The sequence below is a fragment of the Cebus imitator genome, unplaced genomic scaffold (genome assembly GCF_001604975.1).
Source record: "Cebus imitator isolate Cc_AM_T3 unplaced genomic scaffold, Cebus_imitator-1.0 Scaffold50, whole genome shotgun sequence".
Lineage (NCBI taxonomy): Eukaryota > Metazoa > Chordata > Mammalia > Primates > Cebidae > Cebus > Cebus imitator.
Genome location: NW_016107365.1, coordinates 3,457,985 through 3,475,066, shown reverse-complemented (window position 1 = coordinate 3,475,066; position 17,082 = coordinate 3,457,985). Strand labels below are relative to the sequence as shown.

At 40.8% G+C, this 17,082-nt stretch overlaps 1 protein-coding gene, 1 long non-coding RNA gene and 1 pseudogene across 4 annotated transcripts in view; 2 read left to right on the top strand and 1 right to left on the bottom strand.

Moving 5' to 3' along the window:
• Window positions 1-2,859, top strand: part of LOC108303706 — a 9,670-nt gene extending 6,811 nt beyond the window's left edge. The window contains exon 3 of the long non-coding RNA XR_005200089.1: window positions 2,572-2,859. This is a non-coding gene — a long non-coding RNA (uncharacterized LOC108303706). The remainder of the gene's footprint in view (window positions 1-2,571) is intronic.
• ARHGEF28 (Rho guanine nucleotide exchange factor 28) overlaps window positions 1-17,082 on the bottom strand; it is a 319,351-nt gene that overhangs the window by 133,166 nt on the left and 169,103 nt on the right. For all 3 annotated transcript variants that reach the window (XM_017527640.2, XM_017527638.2, XM_017527639.2), the window contains exons 8-9: window positions 15,321-15,373; window positions 14,350-14,410 (exon numbers count right to left, since the gene is read on the bottom strand). In XM_017527640.2, coding sequence (XP_017383129.1) covers window positions 14,350-14,410; window positions 15,321-15,373 — 114 coding nt within the window. The remainder of the gene's footprint in view (window positions 1-14,349; window positions 14,411-15,320; window positions 15,374-17,082) is intronic.
• LOC108303704 lies at window positions 5,512-5,952 on the top strand (annotated as a pseudogene).

Genomic DNA, 17,082 nt, shown 5'->3' with positions numbered 1-17,082 from the left:
CACATTTTTTTAAATATACATTTTATTGCATTTTAGGTTTTGGAGTACATGTGAAGAACATGCAAGATTGTTGCATAGGTACACACGTGGCAATGTGGTTTACTGCCTTCCTCCCCATCACCTACATCTGGCATTTCTCCCCATGCCATCCCTCCCCAACTCCCCATCCCCTGTTGTCCCTCCCCTAGTTCCCCCACCACAGACCCTAGTGTGTGATGCTCCCCTCCCTGTGTCCATGTGTTCTCTTTGTTCAACACCAGCCTATGAGTGAGAACATTCAGTGTTTGATTTTCTGGTCTTGTGTCAGTTCGCTGAGAATGATGGTTTCCAGGTTCATCCATGTCCCTACAAAGGACACGAACTCATCGTTTTTCATGGCTGCATAGTATTCCATGGCTTATATGTGCCACATTTTCCCTGTCCAGTCTATCATCGATGGGCATTTGGGTTGGTTCCAAGTCTTTGCTACTGTAAATGCTGCAATGAACCAACATCATCCTGATACCAAAACCTGGCAGAGACTCAGCAAGAAAAGAAAACTTCAGGCCAATATCCATGATTGGATACTTACATTTTTAATGTACCACAAGCTAAAAAGAAAAATCATTAATTTGGGAAACATATATATCTGGGCTCAAATAATGGCTCCATCACTTAGTTAGGGGCCCTAACCAAGTCATTCACATTTTCTAAACCTTAGTTGTCTCATCAAATGGAATCATAACATCTGTACTTTAAATGGCTATTGTGAGGATCCAATGAGATTGTAACAGTGAAGAACTTAAGTGAATTTTCAACAAGCTTTAAATGTGAATGTAAATAAAGTTTCCCTTTCATATATTACTCTTCTACATTATAGATACTGAAACACTTTTTTTTTTTTTTTTTTTTTTTTCTATTCTTACACTAGTATCACTTTAATTATCGAAGTATCATATTCTGGTTTATTTTTTTGAGACAGAGTCTCTATCACCCAGGATGGAGTGCAGTCATGTGATCTTGGCTCACTGCAACCTCCGCCATCCAGGCTCAAGCAATTCTCCTGTCTCCTCAGCTTCCCAAGTAGCTGGGATTACAAAGCATGCACCATGGCCAGGCTGGTCTTGAACTCCTGACCAAAAGTGATCTGCCTGCCATGGCCCACCAAAGTGCTGGGATTATAGTCATGAGCCACGGCTCCCAGCCACTGAAATAGTCTCAATTTGACTCTCAGGAGTAATTGTTTGATTTTCAAAACTGAGACAAGGCAATGTGCAAAGAAGTTCCAAGAAAATCATACCAAGACAGAAAAAAGGGGAGGGGAAGAAGTGAAGGAGCTCGAAGAGGAAGATTTGCTTTACTTCTCTACTGCATTGTTAAGTCACCAAGACACCACAGTTTTCAATATTACTAGACGTAGTTCCTAGAAAGTCATAAAAAATCCAGATAAAAGGAAGCAAGGCCTCTGAGGCTAGGATAAGCCTTTCCTGGATAACTTGAGCCAGTGCAGTGACAATTTAATGTATGCTTCATCAAATGCAGCCTTAACTTCTATCCTAAGGTGAAAATCAGGGATGAATAAAGACTTCCTCAAAATCCCTTTAGAAGCTACCATGTCATCTCTCAGCAAGCTCAACACAAGCAGTTCTTCTGCGGAGCTAACTGCGGTCAGGCACCAGGTGAAACGGGCAACTTTCACAGGGAGGCTATGTTGTACAGAAAATGAAGATCTTTGTGAGCATGGCTCTCACCCTTGTGCCAAGACGCTGTCACTCTGAGAAGCATGGTAGGAACAGCACATTCACATCTGCAGTGTCGCACTCACCATAGACTTTATCCTGTCAAAGTCAAATGATGAGTGCAGCCACCCTGAGCTATGAATTATTATTTTCCTCCCTACCTCCCCTCCCTGCTTTCTATTTTTTACAGAGCCCATAAAATTGAATTCACATAAAATAGACATGAATTGGGAGCCTGGTACAACCACTGTTGTCATAAATTGGAATCACATGATGCCACTGTCTATAATGCCATCTTGCTGAAAACAAAATGTTTTAATTTCTTATCTATTACTATTACCTTTATTTATTTGAACAACAAAAAAAATCTATATGCATCTGCAGAGGTTCTGATGTGGTCTTTACATCCCCTATTCTCTAAGGAGAAAAAAATGAATACCACATAGAAGCCCAGCAAGAAGAAATTACTCATATTATGACATATGTCTACATGTAATAAGAAAACAAGAAAATACTCAACACACCTCAGGGCAGGAAAATAGTAATAATTATAATATATTATTAATAAATATTAATATTAATAAAAATTAATAATCGATTTCCTGACTGAAGCAACATGTCAAATAATTATATTGTCAAAGCTTCCACCACCAATGGTTAATATTGCTACAGTTGTAAGTTCTACCTAGATGATTGTCTTAAGAAAAAGAACAAACAACAGGAAACTTTGGTGAAGCTCTTTTTGTTTTAAATGCTAAAGTTTCTGAGCATAATCTGAAAGGAAAGAATTAGGGCAAATGTGCTCAGTGGTTCTGAATAATAAATCATGAAGAATTTTGAATTTATCTTGTAGAGGCAGCACAGAGAGTGGATGTGAGGGGCCCTGGATGTGGGAGAAGCAAAAATAACAGCCCCAAGTCTGGACAGAGGAGGGACGCAGGGATAGGGAAGTGCCTGATGTACCCTAAGGAGAAGAAATCCCTCCTAGAAGGAAGAACCCATGGACTTCAGGAGAGCAGCATCTAACTAATAATGTTCCATTCCAATTTTCCCAAACCTTCCAAGAAAACATCTTGCATGCCATAGACTTGTTCACAGACTTATTTTTATCAATTTTAAAATTAAAGTTTAACTGACTATAGATTTTATATTGTCATCCACATGTAAATAAGTTAACTATGAAGTATCAAATGAGCAGAGTTTAATAATTACATTTATTTAAGCTGTAAATTCCATAGATCTGAAGCTAAAATTCACATAAAATATGATAGATAAAACTCACTTAAAAAAAAAAAATAAAACGGGCAGGCTCATCTTATATATGCTTCTAGGGTGTGGTTCCTTCTAGAGACTCCTAACTGACAGATCAAGAAAACATATATGTGTATCCTAACCTATGTATATACACATATATACAAAATATTTCTATATTCAACTGTGTGTATCTGTATTAGCTAAACAGGAGTGCATGTTGATATCTATAACTCGAATCTGTTACCACATGGATCACTCTAGCCTCTTCCCCCCGCTTATCTGTAAGCACCCATTCCAAAAGAGAGAAACCTGGCAGCTACTAGCTGCAATCCATTTATTTAATTGTGAAATACATGTAGAGTGGTATCAAAATTCTTAACCTTTTTGCCTGTGAGAAAAAAAACTGTATCAACTAGAGGACAGTGATTATTGTACAGTTTCTTTTGCCTTTATTCTTATAGACTCTACTCATTTCCAAAGTTAATAGATCTGCACCTCCCCCTACTACACCCAAAATTCCCTTTGGTAAGGTTATTTCACACTTTTCTTTTTTGAGACAGAGTCTCACTCTGTCGCCAGGCTGGAGTACAACGGGGTAATCTCAGCTCACTGCAACCTCCACCTCCCCAGTTCAAGCAATTTTCCTGCCTCAGCCACCCAGGTAGCTGGGATTACAGGCACCCGCCACCATGCCCAGCTAATTTTTCTATTTTTAGTAGAGATGAGGTTTCACCATGCTGGCCAGGATGATCTGGATCTCCTGACCTGACCTCGTGATCTGCCCTCCTTGGCCTCCCAAAATTGCATACATTTTTAACACAGCTAGATTGTTTTGTCACATTCTGCATTCCATCCTAGGATACTCCAACCTCAAGGTTTTCTTAAAATTGCATACATTAAGGTTTACTCTGTGCACTCTAATGTTCTGTGGGTTTGATAAATGCATAGTGTCGTGTATCTACAATTCAAGAATCAAAGAACACTTTCACCACCCTAAAAAAAAAATACATACAATGTTGATGATAGGTGAAAAGGATACAAGAGCCAACTAAAAGAGTTCCCAGCTACCAAAAATGGAACACTTTGACAACAAATAAAGTAGTATTCGATTATTACCCAAAGTGCAAAATAAATATCCATGACTCTATATAGACATAAATAAATGACTGAATAAGTAATGGAGGGAACAGACAAATTTCTCATGTAGAAGAATTCCAAGTAATTTCTGTAGATATCACACCCACAAGGATACCACACCCACAAGGATACAGATTAACTCCCAACTTTTTCTTTATGTGTGGGCTACACACAGTGTGGAAAGAGAGGTGAAAAGAATAACTTTACAGTGGAGAAACCAGACCAACGCTCCCTCGGCCAGGTGATCAAGGTCAACGTCAACAGTGACAAAGAACTCTGTTAGTATGTACCTTTTATATGGTGTGATGAAAACAGCACTTTACCTTTGGGTCTTCTTCCCCAAACCCACAATTCTCAGTGTAATGATGGAAAAAAAAAATCAGAAAACCCCAATTAAGGGACATTCTACAAAATTCCTGACCAGTATTTATTAATGGCAGCTTGATCCGAATAGGATCCTGAAATAGAAAACAGAAACCAGGTAAAAAGTAAGGAATCGAAATAAAGCCTATTTTATAGGCTTACATACTTTAAAACTTAAAAAAAAAAACAACTTTAAAAATACTTAAAAAATAAATAAAACTTTAAAGGTAAAGTTTATTTTTAAAAATTTAAAGAATGGGAGCAACAAGTACAGAATCTATATTCACTAAATGTCTGTGGAACTAATGCTGAAAGAATGTTTGCATTTATATTCAGATACATAGAATTCAGGTCCTGCATTCAGCTCCATTGATTTCGCTTAAGTTCTTTACTATGTGAAGTTGCCATGTAACTCTGTAACTCTGAGGAAACTAACTGAAGTATACTGAAAATAGTTCTGATTCAGTATGGAAAAAAAACAGTGTCTCCGTGGGGTTAATAAGATCTCAAGAGTGGACCCCCTGAGAGGTTTCCATTTGTCACCTGGGTGGCAGATAAATTCATCTCAGTTAGATGGGCTGAGATTTCACTGGCAGACAAATCTCAAGAACCTGGATAAACCTACCTAGCTCATTCCAAGTTTTCTCAAGCTCTGGACACCTTCGATTTGACTTTTTTCTTTTTTTTGAGACATTGTCTCACTCTGTCACCCAGGCTGGAGTGCGGTGGTGCAATAATTGCTCACTGCAGTCTTGACCTTCTGGGCTCAAGCCATCCTCCCACCTCAACCTCCTGAGTAGCTAGGACCATAGGCACATACCATGCCCAGCTAATTGAAAAAAAAAAATTTTCTGTAGAGACGGGATCTCACTATGTTGCCCAAGTTGGTCTTGACCTTATGAGCTCAGGTGATCCTCCCACCTTGGCCTCCCAAAGTGCAGGTGTGAGCCTCTACACCCAGCCCAACTTAACTCTTAATTCTGATTTTCTGTTATTTTAAAATATTATGAAGAAACAACAGACTGCTTCCTAGTGGGTCTCCTGTTTGACCTCTGATTGTATCTTTCCTCCCTATACTTTAGTGACACATCTTCAGTAAAGCCTCATAATGTAAAGAATAAATTCTGACAGCAGTGGCAGTGGTGGTAGCTCAGGCACATAGAGTCACCATGATTCTTCAGAAGCACTTCAGATTTTCCTCTGTCATTCGGTCAGTAGTCTCACTCAATTTGTAGAGAACCATTGGTGTTACGGCAGTGGCATTTAACAAGGAACTTTATCCCATACAGAAACTCTTCATGGACAAGACTGTGAATACAAATCTAAGTGACAGGGATCCGGAGGACCTGCTGATACTGGCCCAGAGCACCAGCAAGAGCTGGAGAGTGAGCTTCTAAAGCTTAAAGCAGACAGGAATACATTACTTAATTTCAAATTCGAAGATCCTAAATTTGAAATCATCAAAAAACCCCAGTCCTGAAGAAATAAAATAAAATTAATCTGGTATTGGGAGGCCAAGGCGGGTGGATCACGAGGTCAAGAGATCAAGACAATCCTGGTCAACATGGTGAAACCCCGTCTTTATTAAAAATACAAAAATTAGCCAGGTGTGGTGGCACATGCCTGTAGTCCCAGGTACTGAGGAGGCTGAGGCAGGAGAATTGCTTGAACCGGGGAGGTGGAGGTTGTGGTGTGCGGAGATCATGCAACTGCACTCCAGCCTGGGTAACAAGAGTGAAACTCTGTCTCAGAAAAAAAAAAAAAAAATCTGGTAATTTGTCATGAATTTGTTGCACAGCTAGTCAGAAGTATCAGAGTAAGTATACATTTCATAAATATCAAATGTTCTTTTAATTCTGATTCCAAGTCAATTATTTGGTGAAGTTGCAGGAAGAAAAGAATAAATTTTGTTGGCCTTCTTGCCCATTCTTCAAGTATGGGGCCATGTTTCATTAAAATGTCCTTTAAATTAGCCACTCTAAAAGGCAAAGCAAATTGTACTAATAAATTGTTATAACTTGTGTGCCTGGCATGAAAGCTAACCAGAATCTTAATTGCCCTAAAGTCCCATCCAAAAAATTGGCCACTGGATACTCAGTATGAAACAAGCCTACACACACAGACACACACACACACATACTTACACTGCAATCAAGCCTGCTGCCCAATGATCCCTTTGTGAATGTAATTCTTTTTTAAATGCTTGTATACACAGGTATTCTGAAGTGTTTCAACACAAGAAAAGGGGAAGAAATCCCCTAATGTTATCATTTTAACTACCATTTCCAGAATATATTTCATAGTTTTCATTTGTTTCATGTTTTATAAATTGTCATTTTCTTAAGAATTTCTACTTGTTTGAAGTTTATTATCTAATCATTTGATTGAAATATCAAAATGAAGGAATCCTTAGGAATGGAATACATGAAATGTGCTGAGTCACTAAGCTGGTTTATTTGGGGTCAAGGATCTTATTCCAGAGAAGGAAAATTTAGAGCTGAGAGAAAGTACTGCCACTTTTCCTTCCCTTATTACACTTCAGAAAGTTGGCTTGTAAAATGAAAGAAAAGGGTAATTTAGAATGTACTAGAGGTAGGTTGGTACTGATGGCACACATCAGGGGTCCTGGTAACGTCCTTCAGACATTGGTGTAAACATCAACCCACTCTCTTCATCCCATTCTGTACACTTTAAAGTCCAACAAATGAGCCTGTGACAGCAAATTACAGTCACTTGATTCTTCTTAATGTTCAAAAATAATTAACTTTTAAAGGTTTAATCATCTCATAAGCTGAGTGGTTGTAAAATTTTTTCAACACTTTCTTCCCCAAAGTTTTCCCATTTCCCACAGATCTGTGATCTCGCAGGTGATAATCACTGAAAATCTGTGAACCTAATACCAGTGGACTTTCATTAATTCCTTTTGTAATTAGTTAAGATAAAAGTAGAACTCCGTTTATCTAATACCCCAAAATTTTGAAAACCCAGTACGTTAGGGGTGATTTCAGCTCTGCTGAGCTCCCTCAGGGATCTCTGACTGTGGTTCTCAACCTTGGTTTTGAAACCTCAACAACCACAATAAGAAAATTTCCTTGAAGTGAACAAAAGGAATACAATTTGAGTCAGAATTTATACAAATAACTTTGCCTTCCCAATGGTCTTCTTGGCATATTTCATTGTCTCCAGCCCCTTTACTTCAAAATGATTCACTGGTAAGCTACAGTTTGTGGTAGAGATAACCTCCAACTCCCCAAAAAAAGAGAGAGAGAAAAAAAAGGAATCCACAGAAGCTCTATAGCCTGGGACTTAGAGAGAGATCTGCCAAAAATTAGGCCTGAAAATTCTATTCTAAACATGTGTCTCAGAAGAGTTCTAACCCCGCCCATGTTCATGCAACATTCTTGAGGTTTCAGCCTAGATACACAGGCGTTATTAAATAACAGCCAAGAGGGTCAGCATCCACTCACAGGGTCACAGCTACTAAGATGCCATACTTAAGATCCTCTTTAAAAGCACCTCAAAATGTTATTTTCACAGGCGGCTTAAAAGTGCCATTTTATAATAATACTTTTAATCTAAGAACTTTTAGTTAATCTAAGAACTTTTGGTTAATATAAGAAGAGAAACTAACCTAATTAGTTCTACTTATCTGGTTGTTTGCCAATCTAGCACTATTGACGGCACCACCCCCCCAGCTCACCACTAGCATGCACAGGCCTGGACTCTCCCACATATGCCCACAAATGGAGATCCTGAAAACCTGTATTATACTCCCCCTAACATTCTGTTTAGAAGGACTGTTTCTTTGGTTATTCCGATCATTTCCTACCAGTTTCCTTTTCCTGATGTTTTTCCTTTCGGGGTGTGGGGAGGCTTTGTTTCTCTCTCTTGGTCTTGTCTACAGTCATGAAAGGGCTTTGTCTTCTTGGGACAGAAATGTGAACTTCATATCCTACTGCTTGTTTCTGTCTGTTTCTGCTTCCTTCTCTTCCCAACTGGCCTCTAGATGGGTTTTTCTTTCTTTTTTCTGTTTTGTTTTTTGGCATGAAGTCGGGTTTCCTTCCATATCCAGCATTCGTTCATCTGTCCCCAGTGCCCACCCTCCCAGTCCCAATACCCACCAAAATGTTTTCTTTTCCTCATCTTACATATTAGTAACAAACAATAATAGCAATGAAGTAGCCCAAAGTATTTAAGAATAGCTGTGATTTGAGGCCCCGAACGTACTGATTAGATCACTCTATAAAATCAACAATGCGCATTATAAAAAAGGGAGTTGGGAGGAAATAAATACTTGTGCTGAGGAGCCACAACATTTTCCCTTTTTTCTTATAAAAGTAATGCACGTGCTTTATAAAAACAAACAAAAACAAACATATGGCATCGTTTTAAGTTACTTTCTAAAATGGAGCTTACTTATGGAATATGTCAAATGAATAACACAGGACATGAATTATCTTGTTTTCACAATTACAGGCATGCACAAGAAAGAATGCTGGTGGGAAATACACCCAAATTTAATAGTAACTGCCTTTGGGTGGGGAAATTATAGGGATTTTTTTCTACTCTTTCTAAAATTCCCAATTCTACTGGGAACATTTATTACTTCTATAATTATAGAAGACTAAAATAAATTTTTCCAAGAGGCTTATTTTGCAAGATACTATGCTTAGTATCTTTTCGGGCACTTGCACCAAGCCCACTCTCTACCAGCCAGACCTGGAACAGTAGATGAGGCACTGCTGCATGCCTAGAGCTTCAAGGTACTGAGTCTCTCCAAGCCAAAAGAAGGATGCCAGCCAATGCCATCCTCATGTCCCTATCACCTATAGGGAGTGTATCTAACTCCCTATCACCTTACCTCACAGGAAAAGTCAAAACACGCTCACATAGTTCCTGTTTTGACATGTCAGTTTCACCAACCCATCATTTTTTTCCAACCAAATAGTCATAAGATATTCAGCTTTCGCCAAATAAATTTCATGTCATCTTTCATCAAATGCAGACCGTGAGTGATAAATTATTGCCGAAAATCAGCTTCAGTATGAGTGTCACCACATCTGGTCTGTCACCCACAACCTCCCTCACTTTGACATATTATTTGATGAAAGAACAGAAACATCATGTTCCAGGAGCTTCTGTAATTTCCTTGAGACACTGGCACTATGGTTTCATAGTCCTCAAGGAGAAACTTAACTTTTAACTGGATATCTTAATTTCTTTTTTTTTTTTTTTTTTTTTACAGAGTCTCACTCTATGGCCAGACTGGAATGCAGTGGCTCAAACTCGGCTCCCTGCAACCTCTGCCTCCTGGGTTCAAGAGATTCTCCGGCCTCAGCCTCCCGAGTAGCTGGGACTACAGGCACATGCCACCACGCCCAGCTAATTTTTGTATTTTTAGTAGAGATGAGGTTTCGCTATGTTGGCCAGATGGTCTCGATCTCTTGACTTTGTGATCCGCCCACCTCAGCCTCCCAAAGTGCTGGGATTACAGGCGTGAGCCACTGCCCCCGGCTGATATCTTAATTTCTAACCAAAGCCATACAGCTTTATTTTTTTAGATTCAACCTCTTAAAAGTAGAGCTTGCAAGACAGCATCTAATCAAGCAATTTGCAGCTTTACTAATTCAGTGCTGGTTTATGCATCTTTGTTTGCAATTGGGATTCCAGTTTTACAGCTGAGACTCCCCATCTTCTACATTTCCCACAGGCTGTCCGCTTGTTCCTCAAGATGTTCACTCTCCTTCTCCTCAGCATAACATTTGCTGCTGCCCAAAGGGTTCATTTGGCTCAAGTAAACGGCACTAAATGTGATTAAGAGATAGGATCAAAATTTTAAGCAGTTCCTATTTCTTTTTTTCTTTTTCTTTTCTTTGAGATGGAGTCTCGCTCTGTTGCCCAGGCTGGAGTGCAATGAATGGCACAATGTCAGCTCACTGCAACCTCCGCCTCCCTGGTTCAAGCCATTCTCTTGCCTCAGCCTCTCGAGTAGCTGGGACTACAGGCATGCACCACCACGCCTGGCTAATTTTTGTATTTTTAGTAGAGATGGGGTTTCGCCAGTTTGGCCAGGCTGGTCTCGAACTCCTGAACTCAAGTGATCCACCCGCCTTGGCCGCCTAAAATGCTGGGATTACAGGCGTAAGCCACCGAGCCCGGCCAGATCCTATTTCTTAATCACATTTCATGCCATTTATTTGAGCCAAGTAAATCCTTTTTGTCTTATTTTTTGGTATTTCATTTCATCTACCTTCTTTTCTGCTGTTTCCTTCAAATGCTTTGCCATCTTTCCCCATCCTACCTGCCTAGAATATGAAGGAGTCCTACTCTGTACTATGACAGCAACAGAAGCAGATCTTAGCCCTTCAATTGATGATTCTCTCCTTCGACAAAATGCCAACCCCTTACAGCATCTGCAGAGAATGGGGCCATAACTCCTGCATTTGGCATAAATGTCAGCTCCTCACAGAGGTAGTTCTGAGTCCCTGGCTAGGATGAGCTTGCCAGTTGTTACCTGCCGGAGACATTTCTCCACCCATCATTTTCAGTGTATAAACTAATGGTAAGTGTGATTCTTGATGCTCTGAAAGGGCAATAAAACATCGCAAAGGATGGGTATAAAAAAATAGAAAGAATGAATAAGGCGTACTATTTGACAGCACAGTAGGGTGATTATACTCAATAACGACTTGATCTGTACATTTTAAAATAACTTAAAGAGTGTAATTGGATTGTTTGTAACTCAAAAGATTCGTGCTTGAGGGGATGGATACCCCATTCCCCATGATGTGCTTATTTTGTATTGCACGCCTGTATCCAAACATCTCATATACCCTACAAATATATATATTTCCTATGTACAAAAACTTTAAAAAATTAGAAAACAAATAAATAAATAAAATGCTTCTAGGCTGGGCCCGGTGGCTCACACCTGTAATCCCAGCACTTTGGGAGGCCGAGGCCGGTGGATTGCCTGAGGTCAGAAGTTCAAGATCAACCTGGCCAACATGGTGAAACCCCATCTCTACTAAAAATACAAAAATTAGGTGGGCGTGGTGGTGCATGCCTGTAATCCCAGCTACTCAGGAGACTGAGGCAGGAGGATCGCTTGAACCAAGGAGGCGGAGGTTGTAATGAGCTGAGATTGTGCCACTGCACTCCGGCCTGGGTGACAAGAATGAGACTTTGTCTAAAAACAAATAAACAAAATAAATACTTCTAGAAGGAAAAAGAAAACACCACTACAAAGGGAACTTACTCTGTTTTGCCCCTCCCAGTACAATAAAATTAGATAATGAAAAATCCAATTCCTCAGTCACACATCACATGCTCAACAGACATAGGTGGTCACAGGCTACTACACTGGAGAGAACAGCTAGAGAACGTGTGCATCAGCACAGGGCACCACTGGAACAGCACTGTGCCATCTGTGAGGCCACACCCACCTCACACCATTCTGAACGATACAGTCAGCAAAGACTTACACATCTATTTATCAGCATTTATCGTGTGTTTATCCCACACTGTTTATCAGCATTTCCTCAGAGATTGGGCAGAATAAAGCACTTACAAAATAACAAAGGAAGCCAGGCGCAGTGGCTCATGACTACAATCCCAGCACTTTGGGAGGCCGAGGCAGGTGGGTCACCTGAGGTCAGGAGTTTGACAGTGAAACCCCACCTCTACCAAAAATACAAAAATTAGCTGGGCATGGTGATGGGTGCCTGTAGTCCCAGCTACTCAGGAGGCTGAGGCAGGAGAAGTGCTTGTACCCAGGAGGCAGAAGTTGCAGTGAGCCAAGATGGCGCCATTGCATGCCAGCCTGGGCAACAGAGCAAAACTCCATGTCAAACAATAAAAAATAAAAATAACAAATAACAAAAGAATATTGAAGTGGCCTCCGGGGAGAGCTATGTCCTATTCCAGACTGCGTCTGACCATCTGACTATTGTTCACAGCTTGCTATCCCCTTCTCTGTCTCAGGTTCTTTGAAAATCTGTTATCATTTCCTTTGCAAAAAGTCAGGGGATTTTATTAATTCAAAAAGTTTAAAGGAACCAAAAAGCAAATGCTAGCACAATAAACATTCATCCATGATCCTTTTCATAAATTACTGGATTAAAGTTGTACTCATTTGTGTCTCTCAAATCCTTCACAGACAGAATGATGTTACTGACAAAACACTCAGGTCAAACTACTACAATTTCTATAGCACGTGTCTTCTTGCTCACAAGCATACACGTTTGAAACTAGAGTGAGTTTTTAAAACCTGAAATTAAGATTATCCCAATGTTTAATACTTTTAGCTGCCAATCTTCCTCCCCCAGCAATTCCTCTTAGTAAACATTCTTCAAAGCTAACATTCCCAGAAGCATGATGCAATTTGTAGCTGAGACATCCTGTGTGCGTGAGCAACAGCTACAGCCCTGACATCAGTGGCCCATGACAGCCATCTATACAGAGATGTTTGCTTTCTTTTTGCCTTCTTCTTCCCCTCTTCTGTAAGTAAATTATTACTCTTACCTTAAATAGCAAAAATATTAAGGGCATGTATATTGCTTGCTGCGGGTCTAAATTTCTCTTCCAATTTCAGTAGAGCCACGTGCAGCAATATCCTGCAAGCCACCTCTGGCACGTGGCCAAGCTCCTAGCAACACCATCAACCAACACGGCGGGTGCTTCCTCCTTGCTCTGCTCTACCCAGCATGATTTCCAAACTGTTGTAACTGCTCTGTCGCGTGTCGGCACAGCATACTAACCACACTCCCCCGGCCTCCAGGGTGCCCCATGCACATGTGGGCTCACGGTGACTCTCTGGGTCATCCACCCTCTCCATTAGTCTCACCCTGGGCAGTGATTTAGTTTTTCCTGATTGCACTTCAGCTTGAGCCCTCAGTCACCACCATCACCAACACCTCACCCCTTGCAGTTTCTAAGGCTGTCCTGCCCACTTGTGCCTTCCAGGTGTGTGAGCCGTCTCAGCTTCATAGAGCCTGAGGAAACCAACTGGGAAGGTTCATGCTCACTGCCTCTCACTTGTCAGCCCCAGAGGTCTTCACAGACCAGCCAGCTCCCCAAACTCAGCCTCTGCTGATAGCTCAGCCTATGTCTTCAAACCCCGCATCAGCTTCATTGTGCTCTACTCACCTCTGAGTAACTTAGGAGATAGGTCTAGGGCCCAAATTAAACTTGAAGAAGTAGTACCTGGGAGGAGATTTAGGAAGGTATCCTCAGGGAGTTGTGAAATAGAATATTTATAAGCAGATGGGAATTCCCAGGTTCCAAGGGAGGAAATACCTCCACCTTGCCGAGGGTGGAGGAACACCTGGTTCCTCTGAAAGGACACTCACATCAGACTCAAATCCCAGAACAAGCATCTGGTCTTTTCCTGAGCTCAGCAGGGTAGGTCACATAGGCTCAGCTCCAAGGGAATCCCACCGGGTATCAAAATGGGATATTAGTAAGCTTAGAGATTCTAGGGGCAGGTGGAATGAAGTTATAAATTGCAGTTCCACCACCTACTCTCCACGAGTGGTTCAACTGCTTCACCTGAACCTCAAACTGGTAGTGCCTACTTCATAGGAATAACAAGGAAACACAGGAAAAGTCCAGAGCCAGCTTCTGAATCAGAGTAAAACTGTTCAGGAAAAGCTTTGATTGCCTTGTTTTTTAGATTGTAAATGGAGTCTCAACCTCTAGAGTCATAGTATTACCAATGATCTCACAAAGAAAATTTATAAGGATGGGTTTCAGGAAATAGGTAAGATTCCCAGGAAGCAAGTACATTTATGTTAAAATGTACTTGCTTCTTGTCCACTCTATACCTGTATCTGGGATGCCCTATGAGTATAGGTAAAAGCAATATTTCAGAACATACCCAAATCAAGGCTGTGCTGGTCTTCATGTTCATTCTGTTGAACCATTAGGCTTTTGTCACACTGAAAAAGATAAAGTCCAGTGGGTTTTTTAAAAATTACATATATGACCTTGTGATCCGCCCGCCTCGGCCTCCCAAAGTGCTGGAATTACAGGTGTGAGCTACCGCGCCCGGCCAGATTTACTCTTATAATCACCTTGTTGGCAAATATCTATAGACATCAAACTTCAAGCAGAAATTTGTTTTGCAGAATGTATTCAATCATCTCGCACATACAACTACAACTCAGAAAGATAGTTAGGTTTGGTTATAAAGACTAGGGATTACAATTTTGATAAAGAAAATGGGGCTGGGCACGGTGGCTCATGCCTGTAATCCCTGCACTTTGGGAAGCTGAGGCGGGCGGATCACCTGAGGTCAGGAGTTCGAGACAGCCTGGCCAACATGGTGAAACCCTGTCTCTACTAAAAATACAAAAATTAGCCAGGCATGGACTAAAAATACAAAAATTAGCCAGGTGTGGTGGTGTATGCCTGTAGTCCCAGCTACTCAGGAGGCTGAGGCATGAGAATCGCTTGAACCTGGGAGGCAGAGGTTGTAGTGAGCTGAAATCATGCCACTGCACTCCAGCCTGAGCAACAGAGCAAGACTCCATCAAGAAAGGAAAGAAAGGAAAGAAAGGGAAGGGGAGAGGAGGGGAGGGGAGGGGAGGGGAGGAAAGGGAAGGGGAAGGGGAAGGGAAAGGAAAGAAAAGAAGAGAAAGAGAGAAAGAGAAAGAAAGAGAGAGAAAGAAAGAAAAAGAGAAAGAAAGAGGAAAAGAAAAGAGAATTTCGCATTGTTCTGAAAGTGACTTGGGACACATACCTTTTAGTGTTTTAAAAATTTTTTATTACCACTGAATCTTCATTTCTACTTTACGAAACGATGTGCAAAGAAGAAAGGAGCAAATAGAGCAGGGAGTCATTCATTACCTTTACATCTTCCTTTTCCGGCACTGATCTGCTGGACACTGTATTCTTAATCTCTGCAAATGAAATAATTCTCATCAGGATCTGCTGATTGGAGCTTTTGTTACGAAGAAGAACAACTGCTAGCTGACAAGTGTGAATTAGCTGGCCAGGAGCCTTCTGCACAGAGGTGGGTTTTTAGATTAGGCCTCTTAAAAATCAGCTCTCCACAGAGCAGAGTGTCTAATAACCTGACTGTCCATACTCTGGCATTGTCTGTGTGGGCCAAGATGTATACAAGCCCAGGAGCTTTCACAGGAAATTCTAGGGGAGAAAAATGATCATTAAATAAATAAATGCCCTTGATTCCAAAGGAAGGCTACTCACTACCAAAGACTCTTCAAAATAGCAGATTGTAAGGATATGACTCGTAGCCGCCTAAGGAAATCCCACACATCTATTTCCTCAAATGCCAGTTTTCAATATGTTTCAAAAGGGCATAACTCATTGTACAAGAGGTCTGGCTTTTCCTTGTACATCACTGAAAGTCAAGAACACCAGCACAGCCCTAAGGCTACAACCTCAGCCCCAGGCATACCGGGTGGCCTCTTTCTGAATAAAGGGTTTCCTGGAAACAGTAGTGGTCAGGATATATTGGGATGAAAATAAAAGGTTCACCCAAGGCAGCATTTTTCTCTGTGGTTTCACTGATTGGTTCTCTTCCCAAATACTCAGTTGCCCATAAACAAGAGCCACTGTTGTCCAAATAACCACCAAGAGCAGGTTTGGGCTTGGGGAAAATTAAGCACTCTACATCCCTAGCAAGGACAGATGACTAAAAGTCTTTACCCCAGATTCGTATTAACATACATCATTGCAGGGTCTCACCCCTTTTCTGGAAGCTCCGCATCCCTTCCCCCACAGCCCTGCTTAATGCTGATTCTGGGGAAACCCCTGGAATTTTCCAGCAGGTTCATTACCCAGAACTTCCCTACTCCACTTTGTCAGTTCTATTAATTACCCAACATCTCAAACCTGCAGGTGGATTTATTCAAGCTCTTCTTACTTCTGGACAACAATGCTAGGAGTTATCATCCACGTTTATTCTTAGAAAAAGTATAAGGTATTGATTTATATGGCTCTACATGACAAAGCACAAGGATGAAGCTATAAGTAATAAGACCAGGATGCATCAGAGAAACCGACAATCTTACTTGTCTTGTGTTTATAAAAATCTGGACAACAATAACTGAATTTGCTTTGCAGCAAGCAAATAATACGATTATTTGCATGCCACATTAATATATTGCTCTTGAATTTGTAATGCATATTAGCTTCTATGATTAAACCAACAAAAAGGTCATAACCCTAATTTTGTGTGGTCATGTCAACTAATCTCAGCAGGGAGTGAGGACAACATCATAGTGGACACCCAGACCAGGCAGCTTTTGTACGCAGCATCTCTACTTGCCTTTAAATGCACATCCTGGAGAAGGCCTCCAGGTGGCAGCAGAGTAACAGCATCATGAACGGCATTGCCTGAAGTAGAAATGTCAAAATGGGCTAACTTCACCACCCTTCAAGGACCTGCTTTCAAGTGCCAAAGTCCAAAACACATAGTTAAAATTAACATTTTTGTCCTACTACATACATGCAGAAAAGCACCTACCACAGCATTTGCTATATTATAAATGTACAGTAGGGGCTTGGTTTGGTTTTGAAACTCAGAAATCAAACCCTAAAAATTGGGCTAAGTAGGAAAGACACCACAAAGACGTTAAAAAAA